Below are 24,087 nucleotides of genomic sequence, written 5' to 3'. Positions count from 1 at the left end.
TCCGCAGCGTGGGCACATAGCCTTACATTTTAAAAAGGATAGTCTGACCGTACTCATTTCTTAGCTTCACGTCTTGCCTGACTGACTGTTATCTCCCCTGACTCTAGGATCAGCATTTTTATTGCCATAGTGGAAAAATTCATTGTCAGACAACTCTGACACATACTAATCTCAGGGGGAATTAAATATACGGTATATTGATAGCCAAATGCTTAATATATACATACAGTGGGGAAAATAAGTATTCAACACTGGCGATTTTGCAAGTTTTCCAATCTATAAAGAATAGAGGGGTCTGTAATTTGTATTGTAGGTACACTTCAACTGTGAAAGAATAAAAAAAAAGCCAGAAAATCACATTGTATGATTTTTAAAGACGACCATCCAGCAGGATTTTCATATAGAAAGTAAAGCCAGTGCTATACTGATGCTAGGATGCTGAATGTAAGCATAGCTTTTATTCAGAGATTGGAAGTTTAATTTCACAAATATGTGCAAGTTTCAGCAATGCACTATTTGATTGACAGGTGCAACATGGGCGGGAATATGTGGGTGAGGTTTAGCTACCTATTCCTGCCTGTCTGCCTGGCCTTCCTCCCTATCTGAGAACAACACAATGTAGGGTTAGAGACCCTGATTACAGCAATGTGCCACTTACTGGACTGCCTGAGCCAGTTTTGATAAAATCACTGTTTTATCTGCTGCTCGTCTAGCAGTTTCTCTGAGTGCTGAGCTCTGTGTAATCCCTCCCACACCACTCATTGGCAGCTTTCTGTGTACACTGTGAATAGGCAGAAAACTGCCAATCAATGTTGGAGACAGGGTTATACAGAGCTCAAGAATATGGAGGACTACATGGCAGCAGCTTTACTAGTCCTTGAGTAATAATCTCATGCTGATAAACCAGTGATTTTATCAAAACTACAGCAAGCAGCGCCCAGTAAGTGACACATCTCTGGAATCAGAGTTTCTGTCTCTATATTATGCTACTGGGCAAAAACCTGGTGACAGATTCCCTTTAACTGATAAAGTACATTCTAATCTTCTTGAATATAGGGTAAATATGTCCGATGCTTTAAGCCTCCCACTGATTCCCAAAGGAATAGACAAGTCATGAGCATAAATGAGATTTCAACCTTTGGAAGTAGATGATGAGGGACTTGTTGGGATTGTCAGCCATGCCTCTTTTGGTGTGATTACTACAGATTCTGATCTATTGTGCCTGGATGAGGTGCAGCCCCTACACTCATCAGGAAAACATATGGGCCAAAAAAAAAAGTATGAAGCTAATGAATTTTTTTGAGAACCCTGCTAGTAGGAGTGGAAATAAAGAACAGAGACAACAAAGTATGAATGGAAATAGAGAAGTAAGAGAAACTGACTTCAAAATGAAATGTTTCTATACAAATACACAGAGCATGGGAAACAGCAAGAAGAATTGGAGCTGCTAAGGCCAGTTTCACACATCCTTCTTTTTGCTGGTTTGGCGGATCTGGCGCGCTCCCGTACAGTGAATACAGTACAATGACAGCGCAACAAGTGCCGGTCACATGCTGTCATGTGACCGGCGCATGTGACCCGGAAGTTACAACGCTGTCATTGTACTGTATTCACTGTACGGGAGTGAGCCGGATCCGCCAAACCGGCAAAAAGAAGGATGTGTGAAACTGGCCTAACACGGGACGAGAGATATGATGTCATAGACATCACTGAAACTTCGTGGAATGATAAACCTTGAAGGCTACATCTCATTTATAAGAAACAAGCTTAACAAGAGGGAAGGAGCTATTGCATTGTATGTTAGGAAATCGTACATCTCCACAGAGATTCCAAGCTTCAGAGAATTGCAGCTCTGTAGAAACTGTTTGGGGAAGAATACAAGGAGAAAAGAACAGAAAGTACACTATTGTTTCTGTTTACTATAGACCACCTTGACAGACTGAAGATATGGATAAACTTTTTTTTACATCAGATGTCTTTGTTCTCAAAAACGTATGACAGTGATTTTAACTATCCATATATTTGTTGGGAATCTCTCTCAGGCAAAAGAAATGGGTTCAGAAAATTTTTTTCGTCTCTAGCTGACAACTTTATCTTTCATAAAGTAGAAGAGAGAACAAGAGGATCTGCCATCTTGGAAATAATTCTTACCAACAGGGATTCCTCGTCCGTGCCATCACATCTGTGTACACCCGTACTGGACTTCAGAAACTCTCCGGTCCGTTAGAGCCAATACCATTGGTCCTGGCAGTCGTGCATTTCGGCCCTCTGGGGCAGCGCCTGACAGTCGCTGTATAGGGGGTAGCTTTAGGTTAGCCCCTTCAAGGGAGTCAGGTGTACAGCCTAGTGGGTCCACTCCCAGACGCTTGCCGCTCCTCAGCGACTATAACAACCATGATGGATGAACACAGAACTAAACACTTGCTAAAAGGGAAAAAAGAAATGTATATCAAATGTAAAGGGGGGGGGGGGGCATATATAAAGAAGAATACAATGCTGTTTGCAGAGACTGCAGGTCAAGTGTTAGAAGAGGGAAAGCAAGTAATGAAGTGAGACTTGCAAAGGAAACGAAAAGCAATGAAAAAGGTTTTTGAGGTATGTCAAAAGCAAGTCAAAGATGCTATAGGATTTTTACAGGCCACAAGAGGCTGCTGATAAGTCTTTGGTTTTACCCAGAAAGAAACGAGATATGATGACTCAGCCATTTTGTTTTCCCGCGTGCGTAGAACCCTGTTGCCATAAGCAACAAACACAACATTTTGAAAACATATATTAGACACACAAGGCTTTCATATGATGTAACATTCGTTACCATAGAAACAAAAAAAAGATCACAAAGCCAAAGACTTATAAGCAGTCCCTGGTAAAAAGGGTGACGTGGTCAAAAATTATGTTGAGAAGACCGAATTTTTAAATTCCTATTTTGCATCTGTGTTCTCTAAGAAAGTAAATGTAATATCAACTGATAATAAGCACAAAAATAGAACAGCTACTCACAATAATGTATGACTGCCACCCCTTAGATGTAAAACCATGCTGATCGCCTGTGATTACAGAAAAATATAATTAAAAATAGAAAAAATCATCATTGGTAAAAATAAAACAAACGTATTTATTGAAGATGCAAATCCTCTGTGGTGCCTGCATCCAGATGCCAACCCGCTGGTTTTAACGCAGGGACTGAAATAAAGATGTGTTTTACGCTATGATGAGTGACACTTTTTCTTCTACTGTTTGGATTGACACATAATTGTCACGCTAGATACGGGGAAGTACCAAGCGAAAGGCAAGCAAGGGGAAACCTTGTGTCTGGGGAAGTGGGAGATGGCGACCCCTGACCAAGCCTACCACTGGGTCCTGGCTTCTTTCATCACCCTAGATAGGTTCAGAACCTATGTGCCGAGGCGGATACCTGACCATGAAGTAGGCCTTAGGTATGAAGCAGATGGGATGAGCGCTTAGTCAACTCCACTATGCTCTAAAGAAAACACAGGGACAACAAACAGGGGGAAAGTAAACAAATAACATCTCCAGATAACTCAGGGAGAGGAACTGCAAGAAAATCAAAGTTTCTCCAGATGTATGCAAACCAACTGCTTGCACTGAAGACGTGTTAAGGGTATTAGACCTATCACCAGCACAGAGTAAGAGGAAATGAGGGTATGTAAAGACACCAAGGGAAGTGCTGATGAAAAATTGATGAAAGGGTGAGAAACTCTGCAGGGTCCTAAAGGGAAAGGGATGAAAACCAAGCAGAGGCGATACATGGGATACCAAATACACCAAGCAGGAAAAATAGAAGGTCAGGTAGCAGTTTGTGCAGCCAAACGCTGTGACCTTCTATAGCTGAACACCGCAGGCTGTCTGTCACCCGTGACAAAAACGGACACATGTATGTAGCCATTCGCTTTATTGTTATTCATTAGGTACAGTTGCATGGCTTGATATTTCACCTATTTTGTGCCTTTTTGTTTTCTATGACTGCCTAGCTGGTTTCTCAAAAATGTACTGTATGTTTGATATATGTACTGTCATACACCTGTCATACACAATATATCTGAATGGGGGAGATTGTGTTTGTCCATTGTTTATTTTTGGAGTCTTTAAGTGTTTTTATATTTTTATGCACCTTAGTTTTTTTTTAATAAGTACAAGTTTTCATGACAATTTTCCTCTCATATGCTTTTTTACATAACATTGCAGACCTATCTGGTCTTTTTGGTGCCTTCTATATATTACTATTTCTTCCCCAGTTTCCAGTTTGTCTTCCAGTATATGGCACAGGTCTCGTTAACCTTTTTATCCAATGGTGGTAGACCCTCCCCCTTGCATTTCCCCAAATAACTCAAGATAGAGCCATTAATGTCAAAATCGCTCCCAACAAAAGTGAGTACACCCCTAAGTGAAAATGGACAAATTGTACCCAATTAGCAATTTTCCCTCCTCGATGTCATGTGAATGATTAGTGTTACAAGGTCTCATATGTGAATGGGGAGGAGGTTCGTTACATTTGGTGTTATCGCTCACACGCTCTCTCATACTGGTTACTGGAGGACAACATGGCTCCTCATGGCAAAGAATTCTCTGAGAATTTGAAAAAAGAATTGTTCCTCTACATAAAGATGGCCTAGGCTATAAGAAGATTGCAACAGCCTGAAACTGAGCTGCAACATGATGGCCAAGACCATACAGTGGTTTAACAAGACAGGTTCTACTCAGAACAGCCATCGCCATAGTTGACCAAAGAAGTTGAGTTCCTGTGAACAATGTCATATTCAGAAGTTGTCTTTTCAAAATAGACGTATGAGTGCTGCCAGCATTGCTGCAGAGGTTAAAGGGGTGCGGGGGTCCGCCTGTCAGTGCTAAGACCATATGCTGCACACTTCATCAAATTGGTCTGCATAGCTGTTCTCCCAGAAGGAAGCATCTACTAAAGATGATGCTCAAGAAAGCCAGAAAAACTTTGCTAAAGACAAGCAGACTAAGGACATGGATTACTGGAACCATGTCCTGTGGTCTGATGAGACCAAGATAAAATTATTTGGTTCAGACGGGGTCAAGTAAGTGTGGCGGCAATTAAATGAGGAGTACAAAGACAAGTGTGTCCTGCCTATAGTCAAGCATGGTGGTGGGGTGTCATAGTTTGGGAATACATGAGTGCTGCTGGCTGTAAGGAATTACAATTCATTGAGGGAACCATGAATGCCAACATGTACTGTCACATACTGAATCATAGCCTGATCCCCTCCCTTTGGGAACTAGGCTGCAGGGAAGTATTTCAACATAATAACCCCAAACACACCTCCAAGACGACCACTTCCTTGCTAAAGAAACTGAGGGTAAGGCTATGTGTCCACGGTAGAATGTTGCTGCGGATTTTTCTGCATGAAAATCCGCGACTTTCGCGGCAAATCCGCACCTTTTTTTTGCCGCGGATTTACCGTGGAATTGCCGCGGATTTTTTTTTTTTTCCCCATTCTATAGCCAAAATCCGGATCATAATCCGCAACAATAATTGACATGCTGCAGATTTTTCCGGATCAAAATCCGCGGCAAATCCGCCGCGGAAAAATCCGCAGCATGGACACAGCATTTCCAAAATGCCATTGAAATGGCTTGGAAGTGCCGCTGCTGCAGATTTTCGGAAAATCCGCGGCTTTTCCGCGAGAAATCCGCAGCAAAATCCGCGCATTTTCCGCAGCGTGGACACATGGCCTTAAGGTGATGGACTGGCCAAGCGTCTCCAGAACTAAACCATAACGAGCATCTGTGGTTCATTCTCAAATGGATGGTGGAACAGCGCAAGCTCTCTAACATCCACCAGATGTGTGATATTATCACGGAGGAGTGGAAGAGGATTCCACTGGCTCCTGTGAAGCTCTAGTGACCTCCATGTCCAAGAGAGTTAACGCAGTGTTTGAAAATAATGGTGGCCACACAAAATATTGACATTTTGGGCACAATTTAGCCATTTTCATTTAGAGGGTACTAACTTTTGTTTCCAGTGTTTTTAGCATTAATGACTAAGTGTTGACTTATTTAGAGGGCACACCAAACACTCTCAAGCTGCAACAGTTCCCTGGAATACACTATCCCAGACAATCCTGTTAATTCCCAGTATTCAGTGTTAACAATGGTTTAAAAACGCGTTTCTTTAGACTGACATATCACCATAATTTACTAATTTGTGTTCTTCTTTACCTTTTCTCAAAATTTGGTTCCTTCTGTCATATGTAGCAACACCCTCATTGACTCTGTAGCACTTGTAGAGATACTGGCTGGTGAGCAACGAGCACTTGAGTATTTTAGTGCTCGCTCACTGTCAGGCATCAAGTATGGTATGTTAGTAAGTCTACATTCACACATTTGTGTGACATGTTCAGGGGTTGTCCTCTTTATTTTTTTCCAGAGACTTGCATGGGTCTATGCACACATCCGTGAATAACATATCAACGTCATTCTGATCCATGCTTGCAGATGTGACTCAATCATACAAGTCTATGGGGATCTGTGAAATACAGTTTGTAGGCAGATCAGAAAGCTTCTGATTGCTTTCTTTTTGGATCAATGTCTCATAGATCTGTTGCATTGTGATTCATTTCATTAGGCTGGGGACATAAGCGCGTATGGCATCCGAAGCAATAGCATCGGATGCGATATGCTATTGACCCTCGGCTCCTGCTCTGCTGCGAGTGTGAGCTGAGTGTGATTATACTGTGATCCGATCCTGTGATTGGATCACAGCTGAGGAGGAGGGGGAGGGAGTGATCTCTCCATCTCCTCCATTGTCAGCTGATGCAATTATCCCACTGCACTCTGGTGTCATCCGAGTGCAGTGCGATGATTCACTCGCACCCATAGACTTGTAAGCGGATCAGAATACACTCACAGCATGCAGTGATTTTCTCAGTTCAATTAAGGCTGAAAAAAAAATCGCAGATGGCAGTGACCCCATAGATTCTGAGTGGAATGCGATTTTTTTTATTGCATTTCTCTTTGCTCTTTTTACTCGCTGCGTGTCCTAGGCCATAGAGGGAGTTTCTGGTGAGGACAAGTTATCACTTATTCATGATAAACAATTTATTTTGGTGGAGATCTGACATCTGGGACACGCACCACTTGCGTTTTGCACTGACGCGTGCAATCAGATAAAACATTGGATTGCTCTCACTCTAGTGCAAAACTACGGGGCAGTGTCCATCTGAGATTGATTTCTTATGCTATAGTGGCATGCGGAATGAATCGCAGCATGCTGAGTTTGGCAGCGAGTCTCACCCCATACAAGTCTATGGGAGCGTGTGAAGCATCCCACTACACTTGCATGTAATCTGAGTGCAGTGTGATATACACAGAGACAGACAGCGGAGGAGATGGGGAGAAAGTGTTCCCTCCCTCTTCTCCGCAGCTGTAATGCGATCGCATTATCACATCACAGTCGCATAACTGTCGGCTGACGCTCGCAGCAGAGGATCATTAGCATATTGTATCGATGCTCTCGCATCGGAAGCTATATGCTAGTGGAACCGTACCCAAATTGTTAGAATGGCAATATATATGTCCAACCACAGCTCAATTCATTATCTATGGGGCTGATGGAAAGAGCCAAGTGCAGTATACCTCAAAATGGATGGACACTGTTGTAGGCCCAAATTAACACCTAATGACTAAAAGAGCCGTGGTATAGAAAATCATTAGAAAACCCTTAGGCCAAGGCAGGCACATCCTTTCTTTTCGAGAATTGCTGTGGCCCAACACCTCGTTGTGACACCGCAGCCTTACTGAGGAGGGTGATGGAGGTACAGCGCGTTTTGGGGCTCAGAGGCCGTTTTTGGCAAGTGGTAGAGAAACAATTGTATGAAATGGGCAATCAAAGTTACAGCGTGTCCCCCTCCCCTATTAACAGGTCTGCTTCACACGTCCATCATTCATGGTCCGAGAACGGACCGCGATGTCCTGATCAAAAGCGAGCAGCTTCATATGCTTATATAGTCTGTAAGTTGGGGTCAATGGTCTGGATATGGCAGTCTGTGCTCAGACCCCGAGTGATAGATGTGGGAATCCTGAATAAGGAGAATAATGATATGGCAGCACCACAGAAAACTGGAAAGGGAAAATGCAGATATAAGGGTACGCCGCCCCACAAAAGCAGCCGCCGGAGGTGCAGTCCGGGCCCTATGGCTGCCTCAGTCACCGTCAGCAGCTGCAGTACCCGAGTGCCGGCTGCAGTCAGGGCAAAGCAGGCTGTAGTGAGGGAGAAGTCGGCTACAGTGAAGGCATTGCCGGTTCCCGCCGGCCCCTCCAGACACAGCACAATACGGCCGCTGCACGTGTGCTGAGGTACCGGGAGCTGATGGAGGAGGGGATGTGGCGGTCTCACGCTTTCATTATCCCCCCCCCCTTCCTCCCTCCTCCCCTCACGCTGCCCCATGCGGATGTGACATTTCACTGAGCCGCCATTTTGAGAGCCTGGCGTCTCCACACACAGGCTGAGGAGAGGGAAAGAGCGAAGCGTTAGGGCCAGGAGAGGGGACTCGGTGACGGTTGCCGGCTGCTCCCGCCCTGCACTCGGCCCGGGTGTTGGCCGCATTGTGTGTGAGGGGAGCGGTGCATGAGACGCGGGGGCTCCCGGAGACACAGGCCGCAGAGCTCCCCGCACCGGCCGTGCGCGCAGACCCCAATGAGCAGCGGGCCGCTACCTGAGCGCAGCACTACAGCTGGCCGCGGCCTGGAGCGGCACGGCCCAGTAACGGTTCCCAGGAGCCGCCTACAGCGAGTGACCGGCCGCAGCCACCGCCGCTGAGGCCCCCGGGGAGCAGCATCCCCTGCGCCTGCCCCGCCAAAGGCGCCGAAATTGGGCGAATAGCGAGCAAATACGTGCGCGTATCCCTGCCGCCGGCTCCCTCCGCCCTCCCTCCTCCGGCTCATCTGCAGGCGCCCGCGGGAAAGGCCCAGGCTGCAGCCGCTGCGCAGGCCCTGCCGAGGCCGCTCTCCGCCCCATCCCAGCCGGGCCTACAGCCCAAATCTACGCCGGCGCAGCGAGCAGGACTGACCGAGGCCTCTGAGGCCGAAGCCACAGACATGAACCACCATCCGCAACAGCCGCAGAAGCCCGGGGAGCAGCAGCTCAGCGAGCCCGAGGACATGGAGATGGAAGGTAATGGCGAGCGCGTACTGCAGCAATCTGTGCCCCCCGCACTGTGCCCCCCTCCCTCAAACACACTGCCCCACACTGTACTGCCCCATACTGTGCCCCCCCCACATACACTGTGCCCCCCCCCCGTGCGCACACTGTCCCCACACTGTACTGCCCCATACTGTGCCCCCCATATACACTGCCTCATACTGTGACCCCCTCGACATACACACTGTACTGCCCCATACTGTGCCCCCCCCCACATACACACTGCCTCATACTGTGCCCCCCCCACATACACACTGTACTGCCCCATACTGTGCCCCCCCCACATACACACTGCCTCATACTGTGACCCCCTCGACACACACTGCCTCATACTGTGCTCCCCTGACATACACTGTGCCACCCACACACACACACTGCCCCATACTGTACCATTTTGTGCCCCCCCCCTCTCACACACTGCCCCCACACTGTACTGCCCCCACACTGTACTGCCCCACACTGTACTGCCCCACACTGTACTGCCCCACACTGTACTGCCCCACACTGTACTGCCCCACACTGTACTGCCCCACACTGTACTGCCCCACACTGTACTGCCCCACACTGTGCCCCTCACACTGCTTCATGCCACATTGTGCCCCCCCCCCACACACACACACTGCCCCACACTGTTCCCCACCCCACATTGAATATATATATACTTTTTTTTTTTCTTGTGAAGCACTTAACTATTTTGCATTTTTTTCCTCACCTGCCTAAAACTTTTACACAGTACTGTACATCCTCATGTAGTGCACACTACTCCACCAGTTGCAGTACAACCTCCCATATAGTGCCACTTACACTGCCAGTCATTCTACATCACTCCCATCTATTGCCCTTTGCTGTGGGTCACTGCACAGTGTACTGCCCATACTGCCCTCTTCAGCACCACTTCCCTAAACAATGCCACCATCCTTCCCTCTAACACTGTAGAGCAGGTTATAGGTGCCCAGATGACAATGTGATGTGCCACCCTACATAGGGGAGAGCACTGTACACGGTTACTGACTGCTGCTGCAGTGTCCGGGCCTCTGAGAAGGCCACAGCCTTATACACATTGCAGCCTGGCACACTGGGGATCCTCTGCCGTGTGTCCTGCTGGATGTCACTGTTTGTCAGCATCACCCACCATTCTGCAGAGTCATCACTGGGGGGAGGGGGTATACACAACACTGGGTTATTAATCATACACATTCCTGGGTATGTACTCTGTATACAACAGTTAGTCAGTGGGAAAAGATACAAAGTCATCACCACCTTCTACCTGATCTCCTGCAGTGATGGCCCCAGCTGTAGTAGCAGGAATGTAGCTTATAATGAAAATTTCATGAATATAAAGTGTGTGTGTATATATCATACACACACAGTACAGACCAAAAGTTTGGACACACCTTCTCATTCAAAGAGTTGTCTTTATTTTTATGACTGAAAATTGTAGATTCACATTGAAGGCATCAAAACTATGAATTAAAACATGTGGAATGAAATACTTAACAAAAAGTGTGAAACAACTGAAAATATGTCTTATATTCAACGTTCTTCAAAGTAGCCACCTTTTGCTTTGATTACTACTTTGCCCACTCTTGGCATTCTCTTGATGAGCTTCCAGAGGTAGTCACCGGAAATGGTTTTCCAACAGTCTTGAAGGAGTTCCCAGAGATGCTTAGCACTTGTTGCCCTTTTACCTTCACTCTGCGGTCCAGCTCACCCCAAACCATCTCGATTGGGTTCAGGTCTGGTGACTGTGGAGGCCAGGTCATCTCGCGTAGCCCCCCATCACTCCTTCTTAGTCAAATAGCCCTTACACAGCCTGGAGGTGTGTTTGGGGTCATTGTCCTGTTGAAAAATAAATGATGGTCCAACTAAACGCAAACCGGATGGAATAGCATGCCGCTGCAAGATGCTGTGGTAGGCATGCTGGTTCAGTATGCCTTCAATTTTGAATAACTCCTCAACAGTGTCACCAGCAAAGAACCATCACACCTCCTCCTCCATGTTTCATGGTGGGAACCAGCCATGTAGAGTCCATCCGTTCACCTTTTCTACAAAAACACGGTGGTTGGATCCAAAGATCTCAAATTTGGACTCATCAGACCAAAGCACAGATTTCCACTGGTCTAATGTCCATTCCTTGTGTTCTTTAGCCCAAGCAAGTCTCCTCTGCTTGTTGCCTGTCCTTAGCAGCAGTGGTTTCCTAGCAGCTATTTTACCATGAAGGCCTGCCGCACAAAGTCTCCTCTTAACAGTTCTAGAGATGAGAAGGTGTGTCCAAACGTTTGGGCTGTACTGTACATCTGAGCCATTTTTAATGTAAATGTCCCCTAAAAAGGTCTGCGTGTAGGAAGATGTTGGCTCCTCTACTGCTTCTCTGAGCCGTTCTGCTGTACCTATGGGAGGCTGTGGCTCTGTACTGTACCAACATTGTCATATTCTGCATGAATCAACATAAACATGCCTCCATATGAGTGCTCCTGGGGCATTGCTCTAGTACAGAAGGGTTGAGAATCCTTGCAGCATTACAGCGTCCTGTCAGTATGAGGCCTTATTCCTCTGTTTCTCGCACAACCCACGCTTTCTCTATATGTAAAAATAATCAACTGGAAATGATCAAGTCCAGTGACTTCCATCACCATGGTCCTGATTCATCAAAGCAGTTATGCTATAATTCTAGCATAAATCACTTTGAAAACAGGCAAATGTGGAGTTAGTTATATAGGTTGAAGTTGATAGACCTAAGTCTTTTTTTCAACCTTTCTCCACCAGATGTACATTTTCTATTGCTGCGGTACATTACATATAACCCACAATGCCATTTGTCGTGAGAAAAGCATATACCGTATTTTTGGACTAAGATGCACCCTGGTTTTAGAGGAGGAAAATAAAATTTGTAAGCAAAAAATATGGTCATGACACTGTTATGGGGCGAGGATCTACTGCTGACACTGTATGGGGTAATTAAAAAAAATAAAAATAAAAAATAACCCAAAAAAACGTGTGTAGTTCCCCCAATTTTGATAACCAGCCAAGATAAAGTCTCACAGCTGGGGGCTGGTGGAGACTCACGTTATTGGGAGCCCCCCAAGCCTAAAATTATCAGCCAGAAGCCGCCCAGAATTGCAGCATCCAAAGAAAGTAAACATTCCAGCTCACCAATCTGTAGATGTCCATTTGGGCCCCCTAATCAGGGCTTTTGGAAGGATTGATCCATTCTAATTTTTATGATTAATTTGAAATAAAGAAAAATATTTTTTTATGGACATCAGTGCTGGATTTGTTTCTACCCCTTCCTCCCTTCAATGATTGAGCCATTAGATGCGATAGTCCTGGGACTTTTCCAAGCTCATCCCAATTGCCCTGATGCGGTGGCAGTTGGGGTAATAAGGAGTTAAGGCAGCAGCCCATAGCTGCCACTAAGTCCTAGCTTAGTGATGGCAGGCGTCTATGAAACAACCCCTCATCAATAAGCTGTAAGTGAAAGTAAATAAAACACAAACGCATAAAAATCCATTATTTGAAATAGACAAAAAAAACCCCTCTTTCTCCACTTTATTAACCCCTAAAACACCCAGGTCCGATGTAATCCACACGATGTCCCACGACGTATCCAGCTCTGCTACATCTGACAATCACAGACAGCAGCCATAGAACACGACCGCTCTCTGTGAGGGTCAGGCCGCAAGTCAAGTGAGCTGCACAGGATCAGCGGTGACTCCAGCTGTCACTGCACATCACCTGACTGAAGTCACCGCGGATCTCGGTGACGGGAGGACTCCCGCTGTATACTCGCCTCTCCTCACTCCACGCAGCATCGTTCACTTCCTGTCTGTGTGCTAGCTGACCTGTGTGGAGCCGTGTGTACAGCTATGACATCATCGCTGTGCTCACCGCTCTCTACACACATCAGCGAGTCGGCAGACAGGAGGACACCGTGATGCTGCAGGGGTATGGTGAGTATACCGCACTTATTCACTGCCCCCCCGCGATGATGATGGTGCACGGGGGGCAGTGAATACAGACGCACATGATCACTCCAGGCTGTAGTTGCCTGGGGTGATCATGCGGGCCGGCTCTTTAGTATGCGCGCATCAACCGCCCATTATCCCGCCCACCTGTCAGCGCCGGCTTCAGGGCGGAGAGATGATGGGCAGGATGATGGGCATGCATTTCAAATGAGCGGTCCCATGTGGTCGGGGTAGCGCTGCTACAGCCTGCTCCTGCCTCTGATGACCCGCTCCACCACCACTGCACCGCAGCCATCGGACTATAAGACGCTCCCACTCCATTTTCCCTCAAAATTTTTGGGGAAAAAAGTGCGTCTAAGGCTATGTGCGCACGTGTGCGTAATTCATGCAGTTACGGTGCGCTTTGTAGCGCAGCGTAACTGCATGCATCCTGCGTCCCCTGCACAGTCTATGGAGATTGTGCAGGGGCCGTGCGCACGTGGCATATTAGAACGCAGCGATTTGGCTGCTCCCCGAATCGCTGCGTTCTAAGAAGTGACCTGTCACTTCTTCCGTGCGCTTTGCCGGCAGCCCCCGCTCTGTCTATGGCAGGAGCTGCAGGCAAGAGCGCACGTTTTCGCCGGCACCATGCACTTCAGAACGGAGCTTTTCAGCTGCGCTCTGAAGCGCACCTTTTAGGTGCACTGCAGAGCGCACACATGCGCACATAGCCTTATAGTCCGAAAAATATGGTAGCCTTTTTTCAAATGCTGATCTAGTATCTTACCATTCCTACCTCTTGTGGTAGGACATTCCACAGTCCGACTGCTCTTAACTGTAAAGAACCCTTTCCTGTTAAGCTGCCAGAATACCCTTGCATCAATGTGAGTGCGCCCTGATCGTTGGTAACATCTTTGGAAGGAATAAGTCATGTACCAGTCCTTTATAATGACCACACATGTATTTATCCAGATGAATGAGGTCTCCTCTGGAGACTTCTTTTTTTTTTCTTTGCTAAACAAATCCAACTTTTCCAACCTCTCATCCTAAGGGAGGCCTCCATCCCTTGTAATAATCTAGTTGCCCACCTTTGAACTGAGACTTCCGAATGTCCAGTTTAAAATGTGGAGCCAAAATTGGCACCCATATTCCAGCTGTGGCCTTACAAGTGATAGATTGATACTTTGATTTTATCTTGTTAGAACATTTGCGGCTTTTGTCATTTTTCACACCAGTTTTGCCCAGCTCTGCCATAATGGGCACGTCTGGGGTAGACGGGGGACTGATGCTACTTTGTTTACCTTTCTTATAACGAGCCTTACATAAATCTTACTCCAATCCCTGACTGGAGTAAGATGTGACACACTGTACACGCCACTCTTCCGATGCTCCTGATTAATGAAGAGGCATGCATCCGCTTCTGAATCTAGTATTGTTCACGTTGGTCTTTATGAATCATGACTTCTATTGTTGTAGAACTGTGTATTCTGACATAAGTTTTGCCGGAGTATCTTTTAACGGGAACTTGTAAGGCCCTCTATGCCCTCCAACCCAGCAGCATTCATACCTATATGAAAACTCCCTGCCTTACCAGCCCTGTATAATGCTATTTACTAAAATTAATGTTTTAAAAAAGCATTTTTAAAGTGCGCAGTTCCTATGCTAATTAGGGCCTTGACTATCTAAAGGGGCGTCGGTTTCCCCATACTAGTTGTCCCTCTTTCCATGTTATCAAGCCCCTGTGGGTGTGACATGATTTTCTTGAGCCAACGTCATTGCCAACTACTGGAAATCTTGTGCTTGCATACAGCTCATTTCGGCAGCGTCAGTGCACCTCAAAAGATGTACATGTCCTGTCTTCAGAGAGGCGCGCAGAACATCTTCTGGACCTCCGCTCAAGTGGCCACATAGATAAATGGTCAGCCAATCTATTGGGTTCTGCCAAATTAAAACCAATGGACATCTTGACTGATAGGACCCCACGATGAGCTATTATAGCCTGATCTGTAGGAGCACATTGATTTGTCCTTTATACTCCTAAATTCACTTATTCATTCCAGATTGAACTGTTAATGGCGCTGAAAACCATTACTTGTCTATAACAGGTCACTTTAAATCTTGTATATAAAATTTCAGAGCTCCAGAGGGGGCACTAACCTTAAAGGGAACCTGTCACCAGATTTGGGGCCTATAAGCTACGGCCACCACCAGTGAGCCCTTATATACAGCATTCTAACATGCTGTATATAAGAGCCCATGCCGCTGTGTAGACCGGAAAAATCACTTTATAATACTGGCCCAACGGTCACGCTGCGGTGCAGTTGGGTCATATGGGCGTCTCCATACTCCGGTGCCTGTGCCTCTTCTCTCGGCCATCTTTGTCTTCCTCCATCTGAAGACTGTGTGCATGACTCGTCCTATGTCATCCACACTCTCTGGCATTGAGGTCCTGCGCAGGTGTACTTTGATCTGCCCTGAGCAGGGAAGATCAAAGTGTTGTAGTGCGTCTGCACGCAATTGGCGAGTGTGTATGACATAGACGCGTCATGCACCCAGGCTTCAGAAGGAGGAGGACGAAGATAGCCGAAAGGGGAGGCGCCGGACAGCGGAGACACCCATATGACCCAACTCCACTGCAGCGACCGTTTAACTAAGTATTATAAAGTCATTTTTACGTTCTACACAGCGGCCTGGGTTCTTATATACAGCAGTCTAACATGTTGTATATAAGAGCCCAGTGGGAGTGGCCACAGCTTATAGGCCCCAAATATGCTGACAGGTTCCCTTTAAGGTATTGTTTGAAATTAATTTAGCCTGAGGGTTGTAGCTGTAAAAAAAAAAAAAAAAAAAAAAAAAAAATGAAACGGTCAATTATTCTCGCTTTCCCCAGGTCCAATGCTGTCTCTCGGCCAGTGCTCTAGTAACATTACGGTTAGATGGCCTGATCCGCTGAGACCATTGGTGTTCAGGCTCCTCAATACATTTATCCCATCTTTGCCTGTGCGAGTAGAACAAATCTATGGCCGCTATGGGCTGGAATATTTCAGGACAATTTTTGGCCTAAATTGTGGTAAATTTGTCACACTGGAGGCTAAACCCTACCCGCTTTAAAGCCTCTTTCACACATCAGTTTTTTTGCCATCAGTCACAATCCGATTCGTGACCGATGTGACAGATCCGTTGCAGATTGTGGTAAAACTGATGCGACTGATCCATTAAAAAAAAAAAAAACAGATCAGTCGTAGAATTTTTATTTTTTTTTTATGTGAAAAGATATTTGCTATTCAACACCTATGTGAACTCATCGGGGGGGAGGTGGTGGGGGGGGATTTTTCATGACCAGACAAGATTTTACATGTCATCAGAGCATGCTCAGTTGAAAAGAAAAACGGATCCGTCGCCAGAATCCGTCATTTGACGGATCCTGCACCCATAGGCTTCCATTCTAACAAACGACGGATGGCAATGGATCCCTTGCTGTCAGTTTTTTCGACACAGGCAAAAAAAATTCATGTGGACGTCGTCTCCGTTGGCCAGACAAACATTTTATGACCGATCCATCGCACGACGGATGAAACGTGAGGCAATCTGTCACAATCCGTCACTAATACAAGTCAGAGAAAAAAACGGATCCAGCGCTGGATCTGTTTTTTTTTTTTTTTCACAAAACGATGGATTGCGAATGATGGCAAAAAACTGATGTGTGAAAGGGGCCGAAGACGTGGCTTTAACCCCTTCACGACCCATGACTGATATATCCATCATGGATCGTGTGAGGTTAATCCCCACCCCCTGCCGTGGGCAGGTCGCGGCGATCTGCGCACATACCTGCTGTTTTTAACAGCTGACGTGTGTCTGCAAGTTGAGTAGAATCGCTTCCACCTGCAACTTTTAACCCCTTACATCTCGCTGCCAAAGTCTGGCAGCGAGATGTATATGTGCGCGGCCATTACTTTCACTTACCACTTCCCCCACCGGAAGCCACGTGCGTGATCACGTGACTTTCGGTGGTTGCCATGGTAGCACAGGGTCATGTGATGACGCCTGTAGCTAACATGAGTCACTTTCTCTCAGTGCCGGCATACGTCCGGCATTGAGAGCAATGCAGCGTATCTGCAGTTTTCAGCTCTGTAGCTGAGATCTACAGATATGGCAGAGCAATCAGATTGTTGATCCATATAGGCCCCTAGGGGGCTAGTAAAACAAAAAAAGTAAAAAAAAAAGTTTTAAGAAATAAAAAAAACCCCTAAAAGTTCAAATCACCCCCCTTTCACTCCATTGAAAATGAAAGGGTTAAAAAAATATACACATTTGGTATCGCCACGTTCATAAATGCCCGATCTATCAAAATGTAAAATGAAATATTCTGATTGATAAATGGCGTAGCGGCAAAAAAATTCCAAACGCTAAAATTACGGTTTTTTTGGTCGCCGCAAGTTTTGCGCAAAATGCAATAACAGGCGATCAAAACGTAGCATCTGCGCAAAAATGGTACCATTAGAAACTTCAGCTCGATACGCAAAAAATAAGCAGTCACTGGGCCATAGATCCCGAAAAATGAGAACGCTACGGGTTTTGGAAAATGGCGCAAAATGTACGCCACTTTTATTAAACAATCTTGTGAATTTTTTTTAACCCCTTAGATACAAGTAAACCTATACATGTTTGGTGTCTAGAAACTCGCACCAACCTCAGGCATCACATAGATACATCAGTTTTACCATATAGTGAATAAAATATCCCAAAAATTATTGTGCGATTGCACTTTTTTTGCAGCTTGTCTGCACTTGGAATTTTTTTGCTGTTTTCCAGTACAACATATGGTAAAACTTATGGTTTCATTCAAAAGTACAACTCGTCCCGCAAAAAACAAGCCCTCATATGGCAAGATTGACGGAAAAATAAGTTACGGCTCTCAGAAGAAGGGGAGCAAAACCCCCCCCAAAAAACGGAAAAACTGAAAACGCCTGGGGGCTGAAGGGGTTAAAGGCTTCTATAAAACAAAGTGCTGATTTTTTATACAAAAAAGATATGACAATATTTGTGACTGTATGATCCCATTAATATCCTGTTTCTCTCTGTAGTTACAGATGATAATGCTGTGGAGTATGATATTCTGATCCAGCAGGTTGTGTAATGACTTTGTCTAGTTGCCGCTGAATGGATGCCAATATGGCTGTTAGGCCTAAGCCACACGGCGAGAAAAACAGTGCGAGTGGAGTGCGATAAAACATCGCATTCCCCTCGGACCAATTCTAGCCTGTGTGTCAGCACACATGAGCGATTATTTTCTCAGCCCTAATCAGACCGAGAAAACAATCGCAGCATGCTGCGGGTGCAATGCGAGACTCTTTCTCTCCCACCCATTCAAGTGAATGGGGCGAGAGAAAAATCGCACTGCACTCGCGGTACAGCGGTGTACCGCTAGTTCAGGGTGAGAATGGCAATAGCAGACTACGGAGGAGAGAGGGAGATAAATCCCTCCCTCCCCTCCTGAGTGCCGGCCCACCCCCCGCAGCTGAGGTCTGCTCGCACGAACGGACCTCAGTTGCAAGGACACATGCATGACACTCGGCTCTGCTGTACTGCCAGCACGAGCCGAGTCTCATGCAAGGGGATCGCAGTAGTCCCCGTGTGGCCCCGGCCTTATGGTCCTACACAAAGTAGATCTCATCAGCGCTTGGAAGCATTTTCACTTGGCCAGACACCTACATATAGATAAGTGATTGTCTGCTCTATATGACCTACCCTGTGTGCAGGTGATATCACTGAACGCACTCCTCTAGTAGATTGCGATAATAATCATATCTGTGGGGATCTCCTATATTTGGACTGACACAAGCAGGGAGATCTATTTCAGAGGTTATCAGTAAAGTATATTCTGCATTGGTAAAACGTTTACAGCTCTGCATAATAATCAAGCTGTAGTGAACTTAGTGCTTTATCCAAGAGAGTCCAGAATACAAGATTTATTTATTTATTTTTTTTTGGTAGCAAAACTAAAAGTTTTAATAGGCAATAAAGAGACACTTGTGGCTATAGGTATAATATCTGATACATGTTGTTTTGCAATATCAGCAAGAATACTATGATGTATCTGTACCATCCCCCACGAATTTTAAGATTCTGTATGATAAAATTACATGGACTATACCACTTACAATCTTGTATTCCCTATCACAGATAGTGATGATAATGTCATGGCTCCTATGGCAAGACATAATATAGGACAGTGGCCCCCAACCTTTCTTATCTTAAGAGCCACATCCAGGGCTTCACAAGTATCCAGTTCTCAGCCCCTTACCACAGTAGTAATATCCAGAGTTAACTGTTAAATACGTTGAAAAAAGACCTATGTCCATCCAGATCAACCTTCCTCCACCAGTTCCACTGACAGCCAATGCTTTGCAGAAATTACACAAGACCTTATGGCGTCCTCCCTTTAATGGCTGCACGTTTACATTCAGGGGTTCCAACTTTTTCCCCCATTTGGTAGTCTGTCATAAAGCACTGCCACCACAGTATTGCATCCGGCTTCAAGCAACCCTCTAACTAGCAGTATCATTTTATGGTTTGCTTAAAATATTATCCTATTATCCCCGCGACCAGTGTGTGCACATCCAGATCTGCCTTTCTGCACAGGAATACTCACAGAAGTCACCGACTGGACACCTGCTCAATAGCAGTTTGCTAGGCCTGGTTTATTGCACCAAGCTAGGGACAACCGTTAGCCACTTTTGGCTACTGAGTCGCATGTTTGGGACCCTTGATTTAGAAAATTACAGTTCAGCCTTCTGACTTATAAGCCACCTATTTAGGAGGATTATTATTATTATTATTATTATTGTTTATTTATAGAGCACCATTGATTCCATGGTGCTGTACATGAGGGGGTTACATACAGAATACATATACAAGTTACAATAGACAGACTGGTACAGAGGGAAGAGGGCCCTGCCCTTGCGGGCTTACATCCTAAAGGATTTTGGGGAGGAGACAGTAGGTGGGGTGTAGGTGGGGCGGCAGCTCCGCACGGTGGTGGGGCGGCAGCTCCGCACGGTGGTGGGGCGGCAGCTCCGCACGGTGGTGGGGCGGCAGCTCCGCACGGTGGTGGGGCGGCAGCTCCGCACGGTGGTGGGGCGGCAGGAGGATAAAGATGTAAGGGCCCTTTCACATTACGTTTACCTCTGTTGGGGCTTCCATCAGAACACCCCCCGCCCCTCGCAAAACTGGTTTTGGATGCATGCGCTGACGAGGCCATTGACTGTAATGGAGAAGACTGAGTCAGCGTGTGCTCTGTCCTGCACCATTCTGCTTTCACACCTCCGGTTTCTGCAATGCGGCACAATCCGGCACTTTGCAGGAAAATCGCAACCGTTTTTTTTTTTTTTTGCTGCCAGTTGCGTTTTTTCTGCATAGACTTTAATTAGTGCCTTATTGTGCCGCAAGGCCTTGCGTTCCATCCGGTTTTTGCCACATGCGGCAGATTTAGCCGATGCGACGGTCGGATGGAACGTTGCCTGGCACGTTTTTTCGTGCATGCCTATGCGAAAAACGCATCCGGCCGCCGCATGCGGTTTTTGCCACTGCGCATGCTCAGTAGCATGCCGCAAGCGGCAAAAACCGGACGGGCCGCATGGGAAAAACTTATGCAAAGGATGCGGTGTTTTCACCACATCCGTTGCATAGCTTGCACAGCCGGATTGAGCCGCAGAGCTCAAGCCGGATGTGTGAAAGCAGCCTAAGCTTTCTGCAGGCGGACACCCAGACGTAATAGACTACATCTGGAGTGTCAACCTGCAAAAAGCGTATATGGCCGAAAATGGTGCAAGACAGAGCACACACTGACTGTCTTCTCAATTATAGTCAATGGCCCCATCAGCACATGCGTCCAAAACCAGTTTTGTGGGGGCGTTCGGACGGAAGCCCTGACAGGACCACTCAATGTAAATAAAACTGCAATGTGAAACCAGCCTAAGGATTATCATACTGTGCTATTAGCAGATAGACTGTACAGGTACTCGCTGACCAGGTGATGTACTGATGCATCATGGGATTGAGAATGGAGCATAAAAGGAGGGTTGTGAGCAAGGCATCAAAATAGAAGAAAAGAGGAGGTGGAAGCTAATGAGGAGCACAGAGGAGCCTGAGCCACATAAAGGAAGTGCACTGCATATAAGAACTGCAGTGTCATACACAATCAGGCAGGGGTACAGGTATAGAATTAAATACTGAGGAAGTGGCACCTGCCGGGTGCCTCCCAAAAGTACAACAGTCCTCTCCCACCGGCTGCTGCTCCTGCAGGGATTATGCATCTCCTTTTGGAAGTCTATAATCACTTTCACGTTACCTCAAGTAACATTAAAAGGAACCTGTCACCAGATTTCTCATGTATAAACAACACTACCACCTTCAGCAGCACCCATGCTGCATTCAGTGGAGGTGCATAATATCCCTAAACACCTAATCTTTTTTCATTTTTAATACTCTTGACTGTCGGATTCTTTAACATGAACAGTGTCTTACTGAGAATCAGAGTTTGAATGGATATGGAGGTGAGGCTGAAGGGCTAGGGTAGATCTGAAGCCTCTGTCACTCCAGCTCTATTCACCACGCAGCACTGCCGCCTCCTGCCTGAAGTCACACAGCAGTCTGTCAATCAAGCAATGACCGTTCTGGGACTAGAGCTGGAGTGACAAGTACTAAACACAACAGCGAAGACATGGACAACGCTATCAGCAGTTTCCTTTTTGGGATCCACCATGGCTTCATGATTTATATAAGTATTAATGGTGTTATCTAAACAAGTGCTTTGGAAACTTGAGACCAGTCTCCCCATGGAGGTGCTCCCTAGTTGTTGATGAGTTTGTGTCCGTAGAAGTGATTGTAGGCCTTTCTTTTGCTGTAGCAATCTCTAGCATAAACACACCACTGAGTTTACATCTGTGACATAAAATAGAGTATACACGCTTATGGATCTAGATCGGCGGTACATTACATTTTACAGAATGGTGTTACCCATCCATGTTCGGGGTGACTCCACAATAAGTAATATCATCCGATGTGCGATTCCTGCATCCTCCACAATGGAACAGGTGACAGATACTTGCTGATAGGCAGGCACATCAGACAGCACTGCTCCCCTCCTATTGCCTGAACAGGGGGCAGCAGACAACCCCGTAAATTGTACAAAAATTCACAAACACCAGTGCAAAGCTAAAATATTAGACCCCCCAACACAGTGGCTAGGCAGATCTGTTCCCGCAATTTCTTACATAAAATCAGTTCCATCCTTCTGAATAGGGTTATTCTGTGGACATGAGGTTTCCAGTTAAATGAGTTATTTGTGACAAGTCAATGGGAAACTTCAGCATTTTCAAACTCTGAGGCTCGATCAAGTAATGATCTGTGGTGAGCACGCTCGCCCATCACTAGTACAACTCCCTTAAAAGTAGTCCCCCTTGTGTGATCTACAACAAAACAAGAACCCATATACTCCCCTCCTGCACTGGCACCATTCCAGCAACGCCAGCACTGGGGTTTGTGTGGCATCACTGCCAATTGTACCTTGCAGTCAGTTAGCAGCTGCTATAAGGCTATGTGTCCACGGTAGAATGTACCTGCGGATTTTTCTGCATGAAAATCCGCGACTTTCGCGGCAAATCCGCACCTTATTTTTGCCGCGGATTACCGCGAAATTGCCGCGGATTTTGATGCGGATTTTTTTTTTCCCCATTCTATACCCAAAATCCGCACCAAAATCCGCAACAATAATTGACATGCTGCAGATTTTTCCGGATCAAAATCCGCGGCAAATCCGCCGCGGAAAAATCCGCAGCATGGACACAGCATTTCCAAAATGCCATTGAAATGGCTTGGAAGTGCCGCTGCTGCAGATTTTCGGAAAATCCGCGGCAAAATCCGCAGCGTGGGCACATAGCCTTAGGCTATGTGCACACGTTGCGTTTTTTTCAGGGCAGAAAAAACGCACCTTCTGGCAGAGGGTACAATTGTTAACAATACGCTTTGATAAAAAACGCATGTGTTTTTACATGTGTTTTTACATGTGTTTTTACATGTGTTTTTACATGTGTTTTTACATGTGTTTTTACATGTGTTTTTACATGTGTTTTTACATTTTTTTTTTTTTTTTTTTTTTTTAGGTGCGTTTTTGAACACTTTTCAGTGATTAATAAAGTTGGTTGAACCGTAGGGGAAAAAAAAACCTGTGTTGTCATTTCCTTCTCCACATTCTCTACATTCTCCATTGTGGAAACAGAGTGCCATAAGCAAGGCATAGACTCCACCTAATCAACAGAAAATAGTGACGGACATGAAATCATAACATCCATGTGCTAGAAAATAAAAAAAAAAAATGAAGGGAAAACTATTATAAAAAGGATGGATAAATAGAAAAGCATAGAAGGATGGATGGATAACTAGATAGAAAAGAAAAGCATTGAAGGATTGAAAAATAGAGAGATGGAAATAAAAGAGAGATGAGAACTCAAAGAGACAACAACAAAACGTGGAGCCCACAGGTTGTTATCCAATTTCTTGTGAGCGCAGGGATACCCCACATGTGGCCAAAAACCTCTGTTTGGGTAAATGGGAGGGCTTGGAATGGAAGGAGCACCATTTTTTGGAAAAGTTGAAATTGCGTGCACCATGTCACATTAGCAGGGCCTGTTGGGTACCTATACATCAGAAACCCCCACAAGTGACACCATTTTGGAATCTGGATTCCTCAAGGATTTTATTCAGGAGTATAGTAAGCATTTTGAATCCACAGGTACTTCACAAAAATGTTGCTGTAGCAACAAATTTCTCACTGTTAGGCTATGTGGCCATGATCCAGCGACACGGCGTCTAGTACAGGGTTCCCAAACTCCAGTCCTCAAGGCCCACCAACAGTGCATATTTTCAGGATTTCCTTAGCATTGCATGGGTGTTGGAACCAGC

General features: G+C 45.8%; 1 protein-coding gene across 2 annotated transcripts in view; it reads left to right on the top strand.

Moving 5' to 3' along the window:
• The first annotated feature begins 8,438 nt into the window (after window positions 1-8,438).
• USP7 (ubiquitin specific peptidase 7) overlaps window positions 8,439-24,087 on the top strand; it is a 245,198-nt gene continuing 229,549 nt past the window's right edge. For both annotated transcript variants that reach the window (XM_075317906.1, XM_075317905.1), the window contains exon 1: window positions 8,439-9,154. In XM_075317906.1, coding sequence (XP_075174021.1) covers window positions 9,079-9,154 — 76 coding nt within the window. In that variant the 5' untranslated portion in view covers window positions 8,439-9,078. The remainder of the gene's footprint in view (window positions 9,155-24,087) is intronic.

This window comes from Anomaloglossus baeobatrachus, chromosome 7, assembly GCF_048569485.1.
Source record: "Anomaloglossus baeobatrachus isolate aAnoBae1 chromosome 7, aAnoBae1.hap1, whole genome shotgun sequence".
Taxonomy (NCBI): Eukaryota; Metazoa; Chordata; class Amphibia; order Anura; family Aromobatidae; genus Anomaloglossus; species Anomaloglossus baeobatrachus.
Note: the sequence above shows the minus strand (reverse complement) of the source record. Positions and strands in the feature narration are given on the sequence as shown.